General features: G+C 48.9%; 1 protein-coding gene across 1 annotated transcript in view; it reads left to right on the forward strand.

The window, feature by feature from the left end:
- The window catches only part of gpc3 (glypican 3), a 101584-nt gene that overhangs the window by 47595 nt on the left and 32313 nt on the right, over nt 1–21676 (forward strand). Inside the window, 5 exon segments of the mRNA XM_048232302.1 lie at nt 2494–2926; nt 2928–3195; nt 11901–12043; nt 13359–13484; nt 20290–20398. Of these exon segments, the coding sequence (XP_048088259.1) occupies nt 2494–2926; nt 2928–3195; nt 11901–12043; nt 13359–13484; nt 20290–20398 (1079 nt within the window).

Here is a 21676-nt window from a genome sequence, read left to right on the forward strand (position 1 = left end):
TTTCCTCCATTGTATGCTTAAGCAGTAGGAGTGCTACTGCACAGGATGTTCAATAGGCATTTTAACATGAATGCGCTCTTGTACTTTTTGCCATTGTGAGAGCAATCATCACCAAGCCTGTGCTGTGCCAGGTTCATCTCTTCTGTGTGTCTGTAAGTCATATGCCTGTGTTTGGGCTGTGGACGTGTGTGCCTGTTCTCTCTGCTTTGTTCATCCTGCTTGGCACTGCATGTGTTTGTGTGCTCAGGAATCACAGAGGGCTTTGTGTGTGAAAGACTGTGTGTGTGTGTGTGTGTGTGTTTGAGAGAGACAGAGAGACAGAAATAAAGACTGGATGTGTGTGAGTGTATCTGTCACAGCGGGAGATCTCTGCCTAAACAATCCAGTTAAAGCAACGCGCCTCGTCCCAAGGCAGCGCTGCAAGCCCATCTTCGCTGGCTCACACACACAAGCCGGTGGGTCTGCGCCCATCTCGTTTGGCTCGTGCTGGGGCAGCAGAAACTGATCCCACGTCAGCTGTAGAGGGCATTAGGGAGCGGCCGTGGCAGAGCCCCATCAATACATCTACTAATAATGCCTTAGCATTAGCAAACCACTCACATCCCAGCCACTAGCCACTGGGGCCACTTTGTTCGTGCAGACCTATTGTTATTAGTGAGGTTGGTGTGTGTGTGTGTTGGGCAGCTACCTATGTGTACATGTGCATGTGGACGAATTTAAATCAATCAACCTATAATATCTCTACACTAAGTGATTCATTGTCCCAAGTCAATCACTGGTACCCAGCCCTGGTCAATGATGTCTGCTCTGCACTCTTGATCTAATTGCATGTTGTGTGTGCCCTTGAGGAAGGAACACACACACACAATAAGGGGCAGATGGATGGGCAGATGGATTACCTACGCGAAAGGGCTGGAAAGCCGCCTGCTTAGGGGCACAATGCTAATGGCCGTCCCTCTGGTGCGGTGGCCTAATTAGCCAGACAAACCCCACCTCACCCCCCGACCACTCACCTCCACAAACCCCCCACCTCCCGCTCCGGCCACTTGGTTAAAGGAGTCCAAAATTCCCCCCTCCTCCTCCTCTGTTTCCCTCCTTTTCTCTCTTCCTTTGTTCCCTCCTTTTCTCTCGTTCTCCTCTCTTCCCTCTGTTTCCCTCCTTCTCCTCTGTTCCCTCTGTTTTCCTCCTTTTCTCTCCTCCCTGCTGTTCACTCCATCACTTTCTTTTTGGGTGTTGGTTTGGCGAGGGCGTTTTCGCCTCCCTGGCTCTGCCCTGATAAGGATAAGGGGTTCACTTAGCACCTCCTGATTACTCTCCCCCTCCTCTCTCTCTCTCTCTCTCTCTCTCTCTCTCTCTCTCTCTCTGCATCCCTCCTGTGACTCTGCTCTCCTTTCTTCTCCAAACACATTTTAGAGGCCCCGCCGCCTGCCTCTCGGCTGGAGTCCAAATGAATTCTCTGCTCCTAAGCACTTTGGGCTCTTGAGACGCACTCTCTTCTGCAGCGCTGAAAAGGTCACCCGAATAATCGAGCTCTCCATCGGAGACTTAAAGTGTTCTGCTTTTTCCACACCTGTCTGTATCCTCACTAGATTAGTGCAAGTGGAAGTTAGTGGAGGGTGTTTTCTGCTCCTTAACTGAAAGTGGCTGAGCTTATCACTGTGGCTCGGCTCGCTCTGGTTATGTTGAGCTTATGCTGGTTCCGCCCACTTATCTCATGCCAATGAACACGTGTCAGGGAGGCTGGGACTGTGTTCAACATATGCGCCATATCACAGTGCCCTGTTCAGCCGAGTCCCACTGCCGTATGCGATGTCTCTCATCTCAATTTGCCTGTCTCTCTCTCCTCTCTCCTCTCTCTCTCTCTCTCTCTCTCTCTCTCTGTTATAATTTTAAGTAGACTGAAGCACAGCTCTTGATCTCTCTGTTCTGTGCCTGACAGATTTGACTCGTAGTTTGACACCCCAGTGGAGCACAAAGTCACTGATTTATGACTCCCTCCATAAAACATCAGCAAGCCCATCATTTCCCTCACTTACGTGTGAAGTATGAAGTGCTTCACTTCCGCGGAGCTGTAAGTGTTTAATGCCGTTTGATAGCTCTTGTTTTGTGTTTAATGTCCTTTATTAATCATGTCTCAAAGTGGGCTTTCCACGAGCGGCGTTCTTATACAAATAAGCATCTCTTGAGCCGCCAATTAGGATGTGCTGTGTGTTCCAGCCGGAGATCCGCGGTGGATCTGATGGGAGAAGCTCAAATAGATCTGTCCCCGTTGTGTCACTTCTCATCTCCTGCTTCCCCTCCTCTCTCTCCTCCACTCTCTTCCTCTCCATTCCCCCTCTCTCTTTTACCTCCTTCGTTATTCTCTTTTACCTCCTTCGTTATTCTCTTTTACCCCCTTCGTTATTTTTCTTTTTCATGGCCTGCTCTCACTCTCTTCTTTTTGTTTCTTCATTCTCTTCCTTTCTTTCTCTCTCTCCCTCTTGCTCTCTGTAGAGGCCTTTGATGTGGTGTTGCGTCTGGGCCGGAACGCCACGCTCCTGATGCTCCGCGAGGACTTCCCTGGCCTGGGCGGCGGAGCGTCCAGTGCAGTGGGGCAGCTGTTCCTGGAGGTGTCGCTCTACATCCTGGGCTCGGACTCGCGCGTGGACCACATGGTGGCCGGCTTCTTCTCGCGCCTCTTCCCGCTGGCCTACCGGCGGCTGCTGGGCGGCGGCACCTCAGCGCCGGCCGCGTCCGACGAGTGCCTGCGCGGGGCCTGGACCCAGGGTCCGTCCGGCGGCGCGTTCGGCGCCTTCCCCAAACTCCTGATGACCCGCCTGTCGCGCTCGCTGCTGGCCACCCGCGTCTTCCTGCAGGCGCTCAACCTGGGCATCGAGGTGGTCAACACCACGCAGCACCTGCGGGCCAGCCGGGAGTGCGGGCGTGCGGCTGCATGTCTGGTACTGCCAGCTTGCCAGGGCCTGAGGTGGCGGGCGTCGTGGTCCGGCACTTTATTGCCTGGGCTCCATGCAGGGCTGCCTGGGCGGCGCGGCCGAGGTGCAGCCCCACTGGCGGAGCTTCGTGGACGGCCTGGGCTGGCTGGTGGAGAGCATGCGGGGCGACCAGGACGTGGAGGCCGTGGCGCTGGGCATCCCCGCGCTGGTCAGGAGCGCACTGCGCCACGCTACCGCCACCAGGAGCCACATCAACACCATGGTGAGTGGAGCAGAGCCACACACACACACTTCCACACTCGCAATTCAGATCAGTCCAACACTGAGCCACACACACACTTCCACCTTCGCAATCCAGATCAGTCCAACACTGAGCCACACACACACTTCCACACTAGCAATTCAGATCAGTCCAACACTGAGCCACTCACACACTTCCACACTAGCAATTCAGATCAGTCCAACACTGAGCCACACACACACTTCCACACTCGCAATTCAGATCAGTCCAACACTGAGCCACACACACACTTCCACACTCGCAATTCAGATCAGTCCAACACTGCTTTATGAGCATGTACACAAACAAAACAGCACAACAACTTGTTCAATAACATCACAACACTGAGAACGTTGAGAGGAACAAAGGGATAGGCTGAATAGTAACAGTAACATGAAAAGTTGTGTGTACACTCGTCCTCTCTCTCTCACTCTCTCTCCTTCTCTCTCTTTGTCACTCACTTCCCTCTCTCCTCCCTTTCCTCCCTCCCTCTGTCTCATTTGTTGGTCTTTTTCCCGCTCTAGTTATTTCTAGTCTGACAACGTTCTTGTAGAAAAAGTTCAACAGAGTGTCATTGTCGTCGTTTAATCGTCCTCTGAAGGGAAATGAGATTTTAGTCTTTGTGTGTGGACTGACAGTATGTGAGTTTAGCGTTGGATAGACATTTAAATCTCATCTGACTAAATCCTCTGTAATCCTACTATTTAGCTCTATTTTGCCAGAAACCACACACACACACACACACACACACACACACACACACACACACACACACACACAAACACACACATACATACATACATACATACATACATACATACACTCACAAACACACACATACCTAGCCACCCTTCCACTTGACACTTGACCAGTCTGAGCACTATTAAATGTCTGCCTAACCTCGCACTCATGTGCTTTCCAAGAAGACCTGTGATGTGTTTGAGTCAAACTCTCCCCTTTCAGCATGCCATAGTGAGTTTAAACTGCAATAACACACTTGAGTGGTTTGCAAGCGTGTGTGTGTGTATGTGTGTGTGTGTGTGTGTGTGGTGTGTGTGTGTGTGTGTGTGTGTGTGTGTGTGTGTGTGACTCTTTAGGAGCTGAAGAGATGCTCATGTTTTATTGAATGCTGGGGAGCACTGGAGCTTGTTCAGCACGCTGTTTGAGCAGGGTGGGAGAGTGCTGAACTTTTCACTTTCACACTCATTCTTCCAGCAGTGACCTGGACACACACACACACACACACACACACACACACACACACACACATTATTTATTAACACAGGCTCTGCCCTCACTTATTCGGCAATTCTGAGTGTGTTTGATGCCTTCGCTAGTGCCACAAAAAAAGCCTGTGAAGCGGCGCTCAGAGCAAAAGTACTAAATTCTACATATCTGACATAACGCCGAACGTATAGAGAGAAAGAGAGAAAGAGATTGCATGAATAGTGTTTTGCGTGAAGAGAAGAGCCCTAAGAGATAGGGCCTTATGGATGGGAGCTGATTTGTGATGCGGTTGGAGTGTGTGTGTTGGGTGGGTGAGTGACACTCTGCTTGCGTGGACGTCTGTCGCTCGGGGATGTGTGACACATGCTAATGTAGACCGCTCTGCTCCAGCTCCCTTTATTTACACGTCAGCTTTTCTCACACCTTAAACACACTAATCTGACACTCCCAATCCCCCGGTGCACACACACACACACACACACTCACAGACACACACACACACACACACTCACTCACAGACACGCACACACAGACTCACTCACACAGACACACACACTCACACACACACACGCACGGCTGATGTGGAGATGCGTTTGTCACGTCCAGCAACGCCCCCTTAACAAATCTCCCGTGCCGCTCCACACGGACGTCTTGCTTCCCTCAGCATCTTTCCTGCCTGTGTGGGGTTTTTTCCCGGTAAGCAGATGGAGGTCCTGCAGACTGGCAGGCTCGGTCAGGCAGACCGCGTCCAGCAGTGTGGGGTGTCAGGGCTTCCGCCGGGGAGGGCAGTGGCCAGGACGAGCTATCTGGGCTGGGCAGGGCTGGACAAGGCTGGCTGCTGCATGGCGCCTCATCATTTTAGCGCCAGATTTAGCTCAGCGTGGAGGGGATGTGAGTGAATGTGTGTGTCTTTTGTCTCTCTGTGTGTGTGTGTGTGTGTGTGTGTGTGTGTGTGAGTGTGAGTCTCAGTGTGTGGCTGACAATGGGTTTGTCTGTGTGGCTGGTTGTGGGTTTGTGTGTGTGTGTGTGTGTGTGTGTGTGTGTGTGTGTGTCAGTGAGTGTGAGTGTGTGAGTGACAGCGGTGTGCCGTGAATGTGTCACACTGTGCCAGAGCCCTCTGCTCTACTCAGCTGCTGAGGCTGCAGGCAGAGGCAGTAATGTTGCCACGGCGAGTAATTAGAAGCACAGGTGGAAATTTGACGAGGGCGCGTGTTTGATTTTCAGGTGGGCACTTCAGCACTTTGATTTAAATTTGAGCGCTAGATTGTCTGGCTTTTTGACATGTCCTGTCTGCCCTTCATCTGTAGGGTGTGTGTGTGTGTGTGTGTGTGTGTGTGTGTGTGTGTGTCTGTGTTCATCTGTGTGTGTCTGTCTGTCTGTCTGTCTGTGGTTGTGCGAGTGTGTTCCTGTCTATGTCCTTTCTCCAGACCACCATTCGAAGGTCACTGTGCCAGGGACAAAGACAACTGTTACTATTCTAAATTTCCCTCTCTCTCTCTCTCTCTCTCTCTCTCTCTCTCTCTCTCTCTCTCTCTCTGCCTGACTCCATGTTCCTCTAATTGCCCCATACGCATTTAAAACGGCTAACCGCTAGTGTGCTAAGGCGCTCTGATGATAGTAATAGGCAGCGTAATAAGAGTAAAGCTCGTATGTAATCCTGAGCGCTCCATTGGAGTGATGATATGAGAGCACATTAGCGTGTTGGCCGCCCCCACACCCCCCCAGCTCCTCGTGCCGCTGCCTGTTCTGTCGAGGTGGCAGGCTAATTTCATGGCTCACACTGGCGCTAAAGAGTGTGTGTAAGTGGCTCCTCTGAAGCGCCTGCTCAAACGGTTGCATGCACTAAATCAAGGGCTTTCTCTGTGCGCCCCGTCGGCTGTTCCAATCTCAGAGTTGTTCCATGGCAATGTTTGCGCCCACACCCCACCTTCAGCGCGTACAGCACCGTGTGTCTGCTGTGCCGCGTTTGTGTGTGACGCTAGTATCCGGGGCCTGTGGCCACATCATTCATCAACAGTGAACACGGAGGGATTCTCTTACACCTTATTTCCCCTCCGTATCTCCTCTTCCGCCCTCTGCTTTACATTCTGTCCATCTTTCTGTTCTCCACCCTCATTCACTCTTTCTTTCCTTCTCTCTCTCTCTCTCTCTCTCTCGCCTGCTCGCTGCTCTGAATGAAGATGCATGATTTATGAAGCTCTATTTTTACTAGTTACCGAGCAGAAGAAAGAGAGAACCGGCGACAGAGAGAGAGAGAGAGGAGATGAGGGAGAAGATGGCGAAAGAGAGGAAGAGGAGAGGAGAAAGAGAGGAAGAAAGAGAGAGAGGAAGAGGAGAGAGACAGGAAGAGCTGAGGAGAAAGGGAGGAAGAGGAGAGGAGAAAGAGAGGAAGAGGAGAGGAGAAAGGGAGGAAGAAGAGAGAGAGGAAGAGGAGAGAGACAGGAAGAGCTGAGGAGAAAGGGAGGAAGAGGAGAGGAGAAAGAGAGGAAGAAAGAGAGAGAGGAAGAGGAGAGAGACAGGAAGAGCTGAGGAGAAAGGGAGGAAGAGGAGAGGAGAAAGAGAGGAAGAAAGAGAGAGAGGAAGAGGAGAGAGAGAGGAAGAGCTGAGGAGAAAGGGAGGAAGAGGAGAGGAGAAAGAGAGGAAGAGGAGAGGAGAAAGGGAGGAAGAAGAGAGAGAGAGGAAGAGGAGAGAGAGAGGAAGAGCTGAGGAGAAAGGGAGGAAGAGGAGAGAGGGAGAGGGTATGAAGAAAGAGAGGAAGAGGAGAGGAGAAAGGGAGGAAGAGGAGAGGAGAAAGAGAGGAAGAGGAGAGGAGAAAGAGAGGAAGAGGATATGAAGAAAGAGAGGAAGAGGAGGGGGAGGGGAGAGGAGAAAGAGGAAGAGGAGAGGAAGAGGAGAGGAGAAAATGATTTTGAAGTGAGAGGCTGAGAGAGGCTGAGGGTTGGGGCTGTGCATTGTTCCTTGCGCATGAGGACCTGTAGGTGAGTAATGCTGCAGAGAGAGAAGGGCTCTTCACAAAGAAACCTGCTGAAGACTTCACCTCTAGGAAGGCAGGAAGCTCAGGCCTGCATAGCCACCAGCTTGAATGCCGAGAAAGGCTCGCCGCTCTTTGAAAGATTATGCTTTCAGGCTCCACTGGCTGTTAAGGGTTTTACCAACACCACATCTTGAGGTGCTCTTGTGATTTCAGCACTGAGTGCTGAACGTGGCCCTCCTCTTGAGCTCAACTGCTGTCATTGTCAAAAAGTCTTTTACACTCTAGATGTGACCTCACCTGAAGTCGCTCTGAGGCATCTTCACAGTGTCTTCCTATCAGTTCAATGTCTATAGAGTGCTCTCTATCTCTCTTTGTCTGTGTCTCCTTCTCTTTTTCCTCTCTCTCTCTCTCTCTCCCTCTCTTCCATGCCCAAAGGCTCTGGCAGGCATAGTGCTCAGCCTGTTATAGTGCCTGAAGATGCTGCTGGCAAATGTTCCTTCACAGGGAACATGAATCACCTGCTGTCTGCCATGATTTAGTCTCTCTGGGTCTCCACCCATCATAGTTATGTCCAATGATCCATCATAGTTATGTGTGTCTTATGTAGCATACATCAGCTAGAGTTTATCACAAGTTAAGTATTTGACTTATGTATGTATTTCAATCTGTATACAGTACGTATTGAAATGGTTTTGTGAGTGCTTGTGTATGTACTGTTTGGTCTGTTTGGTCTTTCCTATGGAAGAGTGTGTGTGTATCAATGACTTTATTTTTGTTTGCCTTTTACCTGTTTGTTGTTATGGGTGTGTACGTGTGTGTGTGTGCGTGCGTGTGTGCGTGCGTGCGTGTGTGTGTGTGTGTGTGTGTGTGTGTGTGTGCGTGAGTGTGTGTGTGTGTGTGTGTGTGTGTGTGTGTGTGTCACCTGTCCTTGGCTGTATGGATGTGATAAAGGCTGCTATGATGAGGGGAGGGATTTCAATACACTCTTGTTGAGACGGCTCTTTATCTTTTCTGTACTATTCTTTTTTCCGCTCAACTCCTTTACTTGCTTCCTCTCTCTCCCTCCCTCTCTCTCTCCTTCTCTCTCCTTCTCTCTCCCTCTCTCTCTCTCTCTGGTGGCATTACGCACGCAGCCTCCAAAGCTGATATTAATACCCAGCTAATGAGTACCTGAAGATAGTAAACAATGGCTGCAGTATCACTTTCAGTCTGTCTCGTTTCTCCTTCCTTACTGTATCTTTCTCTGACGGTCTCTCTCTCTCTCTCTCTTTCTCTCTCTCTCTTTCTCTCTTGCTCTGTCTTTGTCCCTCTATCAGACACTCAATTTATCTTTTCTTCTCAAAGTCACATATAAAATACTTTCAAACTGGGACGATGGCCCGTAAGTCATTGAGGAAGGAGAGAAGAATAGGAATTGGATGAGAATACTTATCTGAAATGAAATGGGGAATTTCTCATAAGGACATCACAGAATAAGCATATCTAATGGGAAGTTATTTAAGAAATGTGAAAGAAAATGAATTTAATCTTCTTTCACTGCGGGGGTCTGAGTGCGAATGCAGATGTTTGTCTCTCCTGCCAAGTCACGGTCCCCCAAAATCATCTTTGATCGAGCAATTAATTGGAGGGACTAATTAAATTTCTCTCAACTAATTATGCTTGTAAATTTGATTTCTTTTTATTTCTTTTTAAATCGTAAAATCTATCGGCGGATGTCGGACATCTTTCCTCAAGTCGTTTCTGCACATGCAGGGGGTCTGTAACAGACGAGGATGTGAAATGCTTGCATCACTTCTTAATGAGAAGGATTATTTTATCATGCGGAGACATTGTGTGTTCTTGGTGGTTATTATGAAAGGGACCAGTGTCAGGAGACTTTTCTGGTAGCCTATACAATTGGCCAAGGTGGTATGGGTATGAATTTCCTAATAGTGGACAGTGAACTGTATGCACAAGGCTCTGTAAAAAGCTTGTTTCGGGTTATTAGTATTGAAAATGAACACATTTCCCTGTCTTACTTTAGTTCCTGTAGAGTCCCATTAAAATATGCAAATATCATCAGGAGGCAACATCATACACAGATACATCCTGAACATACCTAAACTATAATAGCTTTTCATAACCTCAGAAAAACATTTGTTTTTGCTTTTGTATTTCAGTTCAACGGCCTGGGCTTGCTTGGTTGCCCAGTTCAGCACAGATAAACACTCCAAATGGAACTCTAATGCTTTCTCCAGAGGTTATGAGATTATTGGCTGTTATCACATTTCACTTTTTTCTTGGATTATACAGTTTACAGTGAATTGTGGTTTGTCTGTACTGCATATTGTATATATTATAATCTGGTGTGCCTGGTATATGCCGAGTAGAGTTGAGTTCATAAGCTAGCTCTGGAGGCGCATTTGAATGTTGTTCAAGGCCCCGTGCTTCGTGCTTCGACCGAGAGATTCCTCTGTGCCCAGACGCCTCTGCAGGTTGCTGGGGTCAAATTTGTTTGCCGCTTTTTTAAATTGGGGTGATCAGGCCATCACTCCAGTTTTCTCGGAAATACAGCTTGCCCTACGAGGCTGAGAAATTGTTAGTGCTTTTTCTCTTCATCTCCCTCTTTCACTATCTCTCTTTCTTTCTCTCTGTCTCTCTCTCTCTCTCTCTCTGTGTACCGTCCACGACCCCCTCCCTGTGTCGGTCTCCCGCTAATTCTCCGGTGTGCCGTGTCTCCCGGGAGGTGTGTGGGAGCTCACACAGGGCACGCAGCACACGCTACTCCCACAACCAATCGCATTAATCACGGCCTGGGGGACAGCGGCCCATGGAAATTACACGAGGAGAGCTGTTCCATGTTGCGGCGCAGACTAGCCGCTAATGATTTCCCCTGAGCGGGAGGGGAGAGATAGCAACTGTGTGTGTATGTTTGTGTGTGTTTAGATGTGTAAGGGTATATTGTGTTCAAGTCTGTTCCATCACAATTGCAGTCCTCCCTCAGCGTCTCTGTTTACTGTGTAATTGAAGCTTTCCTTACTTACATCTTAATTGGAATTGCTGAGTAATAACTGTTCTGTCAAAGCCCATTTGTTGCAGCGGAGGTGTACAGTGATAACACACAACATCAAAGTAATGCAAAAAGGAATGTGGAAAATGAAAAAAAAAAAAACTGTGTGATTCACCTTGATCTCTCTTGAGGCATAGAGATTCTTGAACGCACAGAATTACAACCTTTGCTTAATGTGCCTTGCTTGTCTCTCTCCTTCTCTCCTCTCCCTCTCTCCCTCCCTCTCTCCCTCCCTCCCTTTCTAACCATTTATTTCTGGTTAGTCGATAGGAGAACGGTATATCGATCTGTACTGATGAGATGCCCAGTAGATTAGCTTTCAGCACATGTGCTCTGTGGTTCTGTCTCGTACATGAGCTCCTTATTGGTTGAGTGTAGGCGTGTGCACTCTGATGACATCGCTAGTCCTCAGGTGTGTTTGTTTTCCTCCGTGTTTGTGCCCGGGCACTTGGGTTTGTTTGTGTGTACACGAGTGCATCTGTTTGTGTGTCTAACTGTGTTTACATGTGTGTATGTAGTGTGTGTATATATATATGTGTGTGTGTGTGTGTATATGTGTGAGGATTAATTTAGTATTGTCTGTTGTTCGATTGTGAGTATCTGTGTGTGTGTGTGTGTGTGTGAGGATTCCATTAGTGTTTTCTGTTGAGTATCTCTGTGTCTCTGTGTATGTGTGTGTGTGTGTATGAATGAAGATGTCCAGCTTTAACCCCCTGTCCCATCAGCGTTCAGTGCCTCCGGCTTTAGTGTGCCTGAGCACAGGGCTGTATTCATTTAAGGCAAGCGGACACAATTAGCCGTTAACATTACAAGGCAGGATTAAGCCTCTGCCTGAAAACCCAGGGGAAATTAAACCGCTGGCGAATCATTAAACCACAAGCAAAACATTAACAAGCATTTGCATTTTTATTGCACCTGAAAAGAATGGCATCTCTCCATTATCTCACTCAGGCAGAGAAACAGGGAGAGAGGAGGAGAGAGAGAGAGAGAGAGAGAGAGAGAGAGAGAGAGAGGAAGACAGAGAGAGAGAGTTTATTTATTGTTATGATGTTGCCCCGCTGAAAAAGAAGAAAAAACAGTAGTGTTTTTCGATGGGGAGAACAAGGAACCTAATTTACACTCTGAGTGTCTGCCAAGGGTTACGATTAGAGAAAGAAAGAGGTGGAAAAAAAGCTATTGGTGTACGAAACAATGACTTAGCTTCTTTGTCATGTAAATCCTATTGTCACCGGGAATAAACAAATTGAGAAATAGGCAGCCATGGAGGAATGGCTGCACTAGATAAAAGGAGGGGAAAGTTTACTGTTTGGGGACGGCACATTTTATTACTTCAATGTTAAGCCAAACTATTATTTGGACTGTTGTGTGGGAATGTCACAAGCTGTGTGGAGAGGCGTATCCTGACCTTGGGTGCTTTGTCCTGTTTTCCTTCTGCAGGTGAGCAGTGTGTGTGCGCACGCGCCTGCACGTGTCTCGCGGTCCGTAGCGGCCGCCCCAAACCCCCCAAGAGTCGCCCTGGCGTCACGCAACCCCCAACCTGTGGACTTTGACCCTGAGGAGACCCTGTCTGGTCGGCGCAGGTAATTGTGTGTTTGGGGTGGGGAGGCCTATAGCAGGCAGGTTATTGGCTCTCCTCCAGAAGCTGACCTGAGATCAGTGGGTGCCCATGGGACGAGCATCAGCACTCATTAGGCTTAATGGCTTAGCGCCCACCACAACACCTCTCACCACTCCACTGACCTTCAGTGAGGCTCTTAATTGGTCATCCAATTTGGTTTATGCGTAAACACCCTGTGGAGCCTGTTTAAAATGAACTCTGTGATCGTGGGCTTGCAAAATCAGATTCAGCTGAGTTATAAAGTATGCACCACTACCCACATACCTACACACAGTGAATCACAGTGCATACAGCTTCTGACAGTCGCCTCTCTAACCATCAATTTTTTCGCTCTTCAATCCATTTTTTAAAATTCTGCCGTTACAAAAAGGCAATCCAGAAATGTCGCACTGTGATTTTTGAGGGGGGCAGACAGCACGAGCACAGCACAGGCTTTCTAGTGAGCGGGAGACGGGCGGGCGGGCTGGGATGCTATGCTAATGTGAGCTGCGCTGCTCTTAATTAAGGATCTGGTTGTATGGCCTCAGAGTGAGTGTGCTGCTCTTGCTGTCACTGTCTGGCCCTGTGCTCTGCCCTCACCTGCCCACCACAACCCTCCAGCTCTCTCCAAAGGGCTCCATCCCCTGCTCACAGCACCAGCACTGCCTGAGCTCTAATGAGTGCCAAGCCTGTAAGGTTGGACTTGTGAGCAACACAGAAACAGGTGTGTGTGTGTGTGTGTGTGTGTGTGTGTGTGTGTGTGTGGGCGCATGATGAGTGTGAGTGCGAAGCTGACAATCGTGACAGAGAGAGCCTCATTAACACAAGAGGGCATCTCCCGCCGTGGCAGTGACATTGAGCTAACCCGCCCGCCCGCCCGCCCGCCCGCCCGCCCGCCTTATCCCCTCTCCTCTCCTCTCCTCCTCAGTTCCATGCCTCTCAACCTCTCCCCTCTTCCTCTCTCCTCGGACGAACAGATGAGAGGCCTGACCGGTCCTGTGTGTTGGACCTCACTGCCCGTGCAGCTTCAATAGAAGAGCTCCGTCGGCCTGTGAGCTAACACGGGCCCCCTAGGACACTAATTGGGCCGGGTTTCATTCAGCACGCCACTCAGTCAGGCCCTCACTGTGATGCCTCGTGTTTTTGCTCCCCGTTTGACACTCTCCACTTCCTCTTTCTCTTGTTCCCACTCTTTTATTTTGGTCTTATCACTCTCTCTTTCTCTCTCTCTCTCGCTCTCTCTATCGATCGGTTTGTATATCTATCCGTTTCCTCCTCTCCTATCTCTCCATCTGCAGGAAGTTCATCTCCGGTCTGCGGGGCTTCGGCTCTTTCTACAGTGGCCTGGGGGAGGCGCTGTGCAGCCGCGAGTCAGCCTTGCTCAACGACTCCCTCTGCTGGAACGGACAGGAAATGACCGACAAGTGAGTACAATCCACTGACACATCCACGCAACATATCCATTCCAGTTATTCATAACAAGCAGAGGTGCAAATGTCCAGCCTGAGAAAGTAAAAGTCCTACCATGTGTTTGTTCCAACCATTCACTAAACCAGATGATTCTAACAAGCACAACTCCTCAGCCAGGTAGCTCAACTCATTTGTGAAATCACCTTTGTCAGTAGTGCACAGGCAGAACCAACACATGGTGGGACTTTTACTCTCTTACGCTGGACATGCTGAAGCTGCCTAGAAGAAGCTTTTATCATGACAGTCCTGCAGTACAGGGCAGACATATAGAAATGACCTATCAGCGCCTGTATCCTGTGTGCTTTCATAGTGTAGAGGTGCTTTGGATGCATCACAGTGAGAGCAGCAGAATCTCTGCCAGCAGTCCCGTTGTCTGCCAAACTCACTTCTCAGGCAGCACATCTGTGCAGCCTCCATCCCTGTGTCTTTGGAGGATCCATCAGACGGAGAAATAGCCCCTTTAGAAGAGGCTTGGGGATGGATGGTGCCTGGGACAGAGTGTTAAAGGTTGGGAGGGAGAGTGGACCAGCCTTAAGGCCGACCGCAGCAGACTTACAACCACCAAAACCTCAGAGGGACCAAGTGCTAGCACTCGTAATAGCCATTCAAGTGCTGCCCACACACACGCACACACTCACCCCGTGCACACACACACACACACACACACACACACACACACACACATACACACGCACACACAGTTGAACAACAAGACATTAAAAACCACTTCTACTATCATGATTTTGACTTTGGGCATTAAAGCTGTGCACATAAATTTCCTCCCGGCTCATTTTATTCACACGCTGCGTGTTTTCTTTCTCGGGTTGAATGAAGTAGGGTCACTTGGCAGGATTTCTGCTGGCTGGCTCTTTCTTTGACAGGGCTGTTAGTGTAAATCTCAGGCTTGGTGTGTGTGTGTGTGTGTGTGTGTGTATGAATGTGTGGGTATGAGGAGGATATGAGGGTGTGTGTGTGTGTCTGTGTGTGTGTGTGTGTATGCATTTGTAAGTGTGTGTGTGTGCCTGTGTGCATGTGTCTGTGTAAGTGTAAGTGTATGTGTGTGTCTGTGTAAGTGTGTGTGTGTGTGTGCTTGTGAGGATTATTAATGTCACCGGCTGCTGATGCTCTCGGCCGCTTTAATCATTCGTTAGCCGCTGGTGGCTGGCTGCTGGCGTGGGCCTGTGTGGAATGTGAATGTGTCATATTTCTCTGTGCCCTCCATGTGATTCTTCTGCTCTCCACACTCCTGACTCTTCCCCATCAGCACCCACTCAGCCCCCACCCACCCACCCACCCACACAGACAAACACTGCACTGGGCACAATGACTGCGTTTACTTGCACTTCAGTATCCCGGTTATTTTGAAGTATTCCTCTTTTGTATTTGCGCATGTAAATATACCGATTTCAGAACCCTTCAGTACCGATTTCAGAAGCCCTTATCCTGATTTTGAATAACCAGGTTATGCTAGGTGGAGTACTCCGAAGGAAACCAGGGTACTGCTCCATGTTTGAACCTTATCCTGGTTTCTTATGCAAACTCGCAATTAGCTAATAGAACTTTATCCATCATGTATACAGGGATATTAATAACCAGGTTTTTCTGTGTTCATGTAAACACCTGTATACCATATCCTGAATATGATCAAAATCGGGATAAGCTTGTTCTAAGTTTGTTATGTATGTTTTGTTTTTGTGTATGTGTATGCTGGACTATGCCATATACTCTATATTGAGTATGTATATGGTATGTGTTGATGTGTTTGTTTGTGTGGGTGTGAGCTGGGTCCATATGTGGTCTCAGTGTGTGTTTCTACCCTGTGTGTGTGTGTGTGTGTGTGTGTGTGTGCGCTGGGTCCATATGTGTACTCAGTGTGTGTTGCTACCCTGTGTGTGTGTGTGTGTGTGTGCGCTGGGTCCATATGTGTACTCAGTGTGTGTTTCTACCCTGTGTGTCTGTGTCCCATATGGGGCGTGCTGCTCCATTCTGTAGCTCTGTGGGTCTCCCTCCCAGGCTTGTCTCTATCCACTCACAAGGTTGGTGTGTGAGAGCACATATCCTGACAGTATGTGTACCCAGTTTGAGTGTGAGTGTGTGTGAGTGTGTATGAGTGTGTGTTGCATCTGTTAAGAAACGGTGGCGTGTCTCTCCTTCACAGAGGCGCCGCAGGCCTGGGACGAGTCGCCGCGGAGAGGACGGTGGGCGAGTAAAACGGCCGAGTCAGAAGCGCCGAGCGAAGTCGCTCCCCGAGGGCGCGGGCAGACGGGTGTCAGCGGGGCACGGCCACCCCACAGGGGTTAATTAGGAGAGGAGGATGAGAGAGGGAGGGAGGGAGGGAGGGACACAGTGGTGGGGAGGGAGGGGAGACGCAGGGACGCAGTGGAGACAGGAAGGATTGTCCTGCAGCCCCCACGGCTCCCGGGCCGCCCATCCCAGATCGCGCCTGGCCCGTGTTGGAGTGTGTGTGTGTGTGTGTGTGTGTGAGTGTGTGAGTGTGAGAGAGAGTGGCCAAGATGTTTGGCAGGGTTTTAATGAGTGTGCAGCGCTGCCAAACCGAGTGACCTTGATAGCTGGATTGAGCTGAGCTGTACATTATGATGCGAGCAGTGCTTGGGAAAAAAGCACACACACACACACACACACACACACACACACACACACACACACACACAAACTGTCCTGAAGAACTGTGAATGACAGTTTTAAAAAAATTGCACTGCTTAAAAACTTTCAGCCACAGAAGTTTTAACAAGCCAACAGGGACTAATGTAGAAGAGCTATGGTCTAGAAACTATACCAGTTGTGAATGTACTGAAGTGCATTATTATTTAGAGTTGCATTGTGGAGGATCGGAGGTGCATATTCAGCATACATACCCAGTAATTGTGGGTGTGCTGCATAATCCAGCCTTGTGCCTCAAACTACCGAGCTGTTAAAAGATGCATTTAGACATCTGATGTTTTATTTGGATTGTATGCATTTTTAGTTATTTTCGTCTGATAGATCTGCATTGTTGATACATTTAATTAGCGTTTCTGGTGTCTTAGATAATGAGCTGGAACTGCACCGTTATGGTTGGCTGGAGGCCTAGTGAGTACAGCGATAGATGCCCAATGCAGTGCACATTAGTGGATAACAATAGGCTTTGCCATATACATAGCTAGTATGAACAATGCAGGGTTCCCACTGGTCCTTGAAAACCTGTGAAAAGTGGAAAATGGTTCCCCATTTCACACACACCCTCATGCAGGTTGGCTGACATTGCTTAATTCGCCTTATAAAATATTGTAAGCATTTACCAGTTTTCATATTAACCGTGAAATATGGTCCATATGATATGATTGGAATGTTAAGCTCTATTTTGGACTATTGTTCAGTATATTTTTAGCTAGACATGCTTTGAAAATGCCTGCATCTGTAAAGGGGAATGTGACCGTGAGCTTCTCCACCAGAAGAGTGATGATGAGTTATTTGCCAGTGATGAGGAGAACCACACTGATGTGTAGCGGATGGAGTCAGCAGTCACCCGGTCTGGTGTTTGTGCTGCAAGTGTATTACTGTGGAGAAGTGGCTTCGAGGCCGCGTGGGCTGACTGCTCCGCCCCTTTGCTCCATATGCTATATAGGAAGTGGGATGAGGAATGCCAGGAGGGCGAGCATATGAGTGTATGGTGCCATGCCTGCCTGAAGTACCAGTCACACTGTCAATACTGTCATTGATAAATGGAAGAGTCCTGGAAAATAGTATGTAGAAAAGAGTGGGAAGTCTATATTTACATGGCTTACATGGCCAATATCTGAATGTGTGTCGCTGTCTGCTGAAGCTGTCTTTGTTGGGCACAAAAACGCCCAGTTATGATGACCTCCTGCTGAAAGGCTCATTCTCCCCAGCTCCTTCACTAAATGGAGAAATGATAAAAGTGCCATCAGCTGCCCTCAGCTGCCATTCCAACACTAACCTATCAGTGACCTGCTCACACAGGACCTCACCTGCTGAGGGGTGGCCAGCCTGTGGAATGGACTCTTCTCACTCACTCATAAGTAATAACATCTGCTCATCTCCTCCTAGTGGAGGGTGCCGCTGCATTATTTATGTGCTAATTAATGCTGGGAGGTGAGCTGACAGCAGCGGTAATAAGAAGAATAGATAAGTGTGGAGGAGAAGTCATTTGGTTTAATGAAGAGCTCGGCAAGGCGGGCGTGAAGTTTTGAGGAATGGCTTTGATGGGGAACTCGTGAGCGGGATGGTGTCATTGCACAAAAAAGGGTGATGATATCATTCCCTCTTTTTTCCCCTCTTCAGTTGCCTAGCATGAGCTATTTTTCTCCCGACTCCAGATGACTTTTTGGACTTGGACTGGTGAAAGCGGCGCGCTTAACTCTCTCTTTGAGGCGACAAAGTTGCACTCTGTTTTTAGTTCCTGGCGCACGTCTGGTGCGGAGGCTCAAGCTCTGGCTGTGATCATGCCTCACCAGCTGCCAGTAATCCTCATCAGCCCTGGGCCTGGGACCGCTCCCTCCAAGCATGACCCAATCTAACGACGCCGCGCCGCGCCGAGGCTGAGGCTGTGACACCGCCGCGCGCTGCAATTACAAAACTTTTCTAGGGCTTTCCGTGCCATTAGTCTTTGGCGTCTGTGCCAGCCAGCTCGACTCCGTGAGCGGCCTTGGCTACAGCGCGTGTGTGTGTGTGTGAGTGTGAGTGGCGGCTGCCGTCGGCATGGTGGCCTGTGATCTCCGTGCGGCGCGGAGTGCGGGGAGGCGCCGGAGGTGTCGGCTCAGCCTCCCGTCTGTCCCCACGGCCGCCCCGCGCCACATTAGCGCTAATTAGCACTTAATAGGGAGAAATCAGCTGGAACAGCAGCCCCAGGGAGCTCCCCAGGGATGCAGCCAGAGCTCACACTCCCGCCTCGCGTTCTCCACGTCGCCCTGTCTCTCCATCTCCGTCTGTCTCTCTCTTCCCTCCTCGCTCCTCTTTTCTCTCTCTCCATTACCCCATCATCTCTCTCTCTCTCTCCATTACCCCATCATCTCTCTCTCTCTCCATTACCCCACCATCTCTCTCTCTCTCTCTCCATTACCCCACCATCTCTCTCTCTCTCTCCATTTACCCCCACCATCTCTCTCTCTCTCTCTCCATTACCCCACCATCTCTCTCTCTCTCCATTACCCCACCATCTCTCTCTCTCTCCATTACCCCATCATCTCTCTCTCTCTCTCCATTACCCCACCATCTCTCTCTCTCTCTCTCTCTCTCTCTTTTCACTCTTTTCTTTCTCTCCCACTCTTTCACCGTCTCTCCCCTCGTACACATTCACTCATAAACACATTGCACTCGTTTACTCTTGCAAAGTCACTGACAAGTTTTCTGAGTGTGTCGCGCCCTCTCTCACACGTCCACGGCGCTCAGCGCTGTGACTCAGAGAGAGACGGCTCAGCAGGCAGACCCTAAACCCTGTGTTTGTGTGTGTGTGTGTGCACTGCGCTGGCTAAGGTACTAGCGCAGGCAGATCCTAAACCCTGTGTGTGTGTGTGTGTGTGTGCGCTGTGCTGGCTAAAGTACTAGCGCAGGCTTCTGCATGGCACCTCAGTGTGCCGTGTGGGCCGCTCCTGCGGGAGCAGGTAGGATACATGAATAAGAATACATCATCAAAGGGAAGCTCGCCTTCAAAAACGCGGGCGAGTCAACAAGGCTTTTTTCTTTTTTTTCATTCTTCCAAGGCGAGTCGGTGTCCTTGTGTTTGTTTATTCTCCTTGACGTGGGCGGAGAATTCCAGGTGGCACAGACACATCGAGATCTGAAGGAGTCTTTTCTATTAATAGAGGAAAAACGTTAGGAGCATTCCCTGTTTTGCACTCCCTGTTACGCTGCCTTTTTAATGTATGTTTTGGGGCCAACATAGACCACTTCTGTTTAAATCATCTAGAGTTCATGAAGGAGCACATAGAATATCATTGAAATGGTCATAAGAAGCATTTATATTTTCTGATCCATAAGTTTTTTTTTCTGTCACTTTTTCCCAGGGGTGATTTTATATAACAGAATAAAACTGAAGTAAATAGAAGAGCTGAAATCATTTATTTTGGCCACGTCAGTAAGAATCTGTCATACTCACGATATCTACTACTACAAAGTAAATAGAACTCAGAAGGAAAGCTTACACAATTATTAAACAAATAAGTAAGGGTGGAAATGATTTCCCTAAAACAAACAGTCCTGTCTTCACACATATCTTGTAATACATCAGTGATGCCAAAGGACCATTTGTCAAACAGAAAACATGGCCTCTAGGTGGCGGTAACGCTCCTGTTGTAAGTCTCAGTCATGGCATTATCTCAGCGTGAACTTTGACTGTTTTGGAGCCGAACACTTCAAGCTATCTTATGAGTCACAGATGACATTCTTTGTGTGTGGCTCATGGTATGGCAGTGATTTAAACATAAGCAGATCACATTTGCTATTCAAACTGAAAATTGAACCAAACTTGAAATGGGCTCTTCAATAGTCAATGGAAGCGAATAAGAGAGTTTTTTCAAGTTCTTGCTGATAGAAAACAGAAGATTTAGTTTAATACTGCAGGCCAAACCGCATCAACCGTATTAAGGAATTGTATGCTTGTATATTTTTGTTATATTACAATTTTTACGCTTTGTTACAATAATGCCAGTCTGTGTCTGCGTCAGGTAATGATAGCCATGTTTTGGATTGACATATCTGTATTTTGTGTGTGTGTCTGTGTGCGTGTGTGTGTGTCAACAGGTTCCCTGGTCCAGGCCTGAGGAAAGCCTCCCATGGCTCCGACTCCCGGAACAAGCCCCCTGAACCTGTCATCAGCCAGATCATTGACAAACTCAAACACATCAACCAGGTGTGTGTGTGTGTGTGTGTGTGTGTCTGTGTGTGGTATTTCTACCTGCCAATTCCTCTCTGAGTGCCTGCTTATACTCCCCCACGCTCTGAATGACTTGTACTCAGCCATGTTTAGTGTTTAGACACCACTGTTCTTTTCATAGTCATAACAATTTGACACAGAACATGCTTATGAGCCTCCACACACACACACACACACACACACACACACACACACACACACACACACACACACACACACACACACACACACGGCCACACACTCTCACACACGGCCACACACTCTCACACACATTTAATCACTTCACTGGTGTACAAGTCAGTCTTGCATGCCTACACACTATACAAGCTTGCATAAGTACAAACACACTCAACTTGAAAACACACACACACACACACGCACACACATGTACACTCAAGCAAGCCGCACACAAAGCCGTACACTCCAGCTGTGGCCCATGTAGAGACACGTGTCCTAACGACAGGCAGGTTATCAGAGGGGACGGAGGCGTAGGGGCTGGTAGCCGCACAGTGGACGCTTGTGACAGACACACACACCCAGCGTGAGCTCCACACTCCCCTCAGAGGACCACAGCTGCCTCTCCTGCTGTCCCCCAGCGCTCATCACATGTGACCTGCTAGAAAACCCAGGACCGTTTGTCTATCTAACAACCTCTCTACCTCTCTACCTTTCTATCTATCTCTCTATCTCTCAATCTCTCTGTCCATCTCTCTTTCTTCTCTTTCTCGCTCTGTCCTCCCATCTTTCCCTGGTTCTCCCTGTGTTGTTGTGTTCTCTCTCTCTCTGCATCTGTTTCTTTTCTCTGTCACTCTCACGTCTGTCATTCCTGCTCTGCGTCCGTGTCTCGGACTGTCGGTGGGTGAGTCTGTAGCTCAGAGGGGGTGAGGGTCACGCGTCCTCAGGGACCGGCCCTCATTTTCCCAATTACTGCTGGAGAAGCATTACCTCATGCTCTCAACCCCCCAGCACTCTGCACAAACACATGAGCACATATTTGGATCTCAAGCATACTTGGCGACACACTCATCCACATGCACACACACACACACACACACAAACACACACACACACTCATACATGCACACACACACACACACACACACACACACACACACACACACACACACACACACACACTCATGTGCATATATTCACAAGAGTTAAGTATCCTTTCAGCTTGTTTCGACTTCCTCCAGCTGTAGAGTCAGTCCCCAGGGGAATTAGAGAGTGAGTTATCCCACAATGTCTGAATCA

The sequence above is a fragment of the Alosa alosa genome, chromosome 21 (genome assembly GCF_017589495.1).
Source record: "Alosa alosa isolate M-15738 ecotype Scorff River chromosome 21, AALO_Geno_1.1, whole genome shotgun sequence".
Taxonomy (NCBI): domain Eukaryota; kingdom Metazoa; phylum Chordata; class Actinopteri; order Clupeiformes; family Clupeidae; genus Alosa; species Alosa alosa.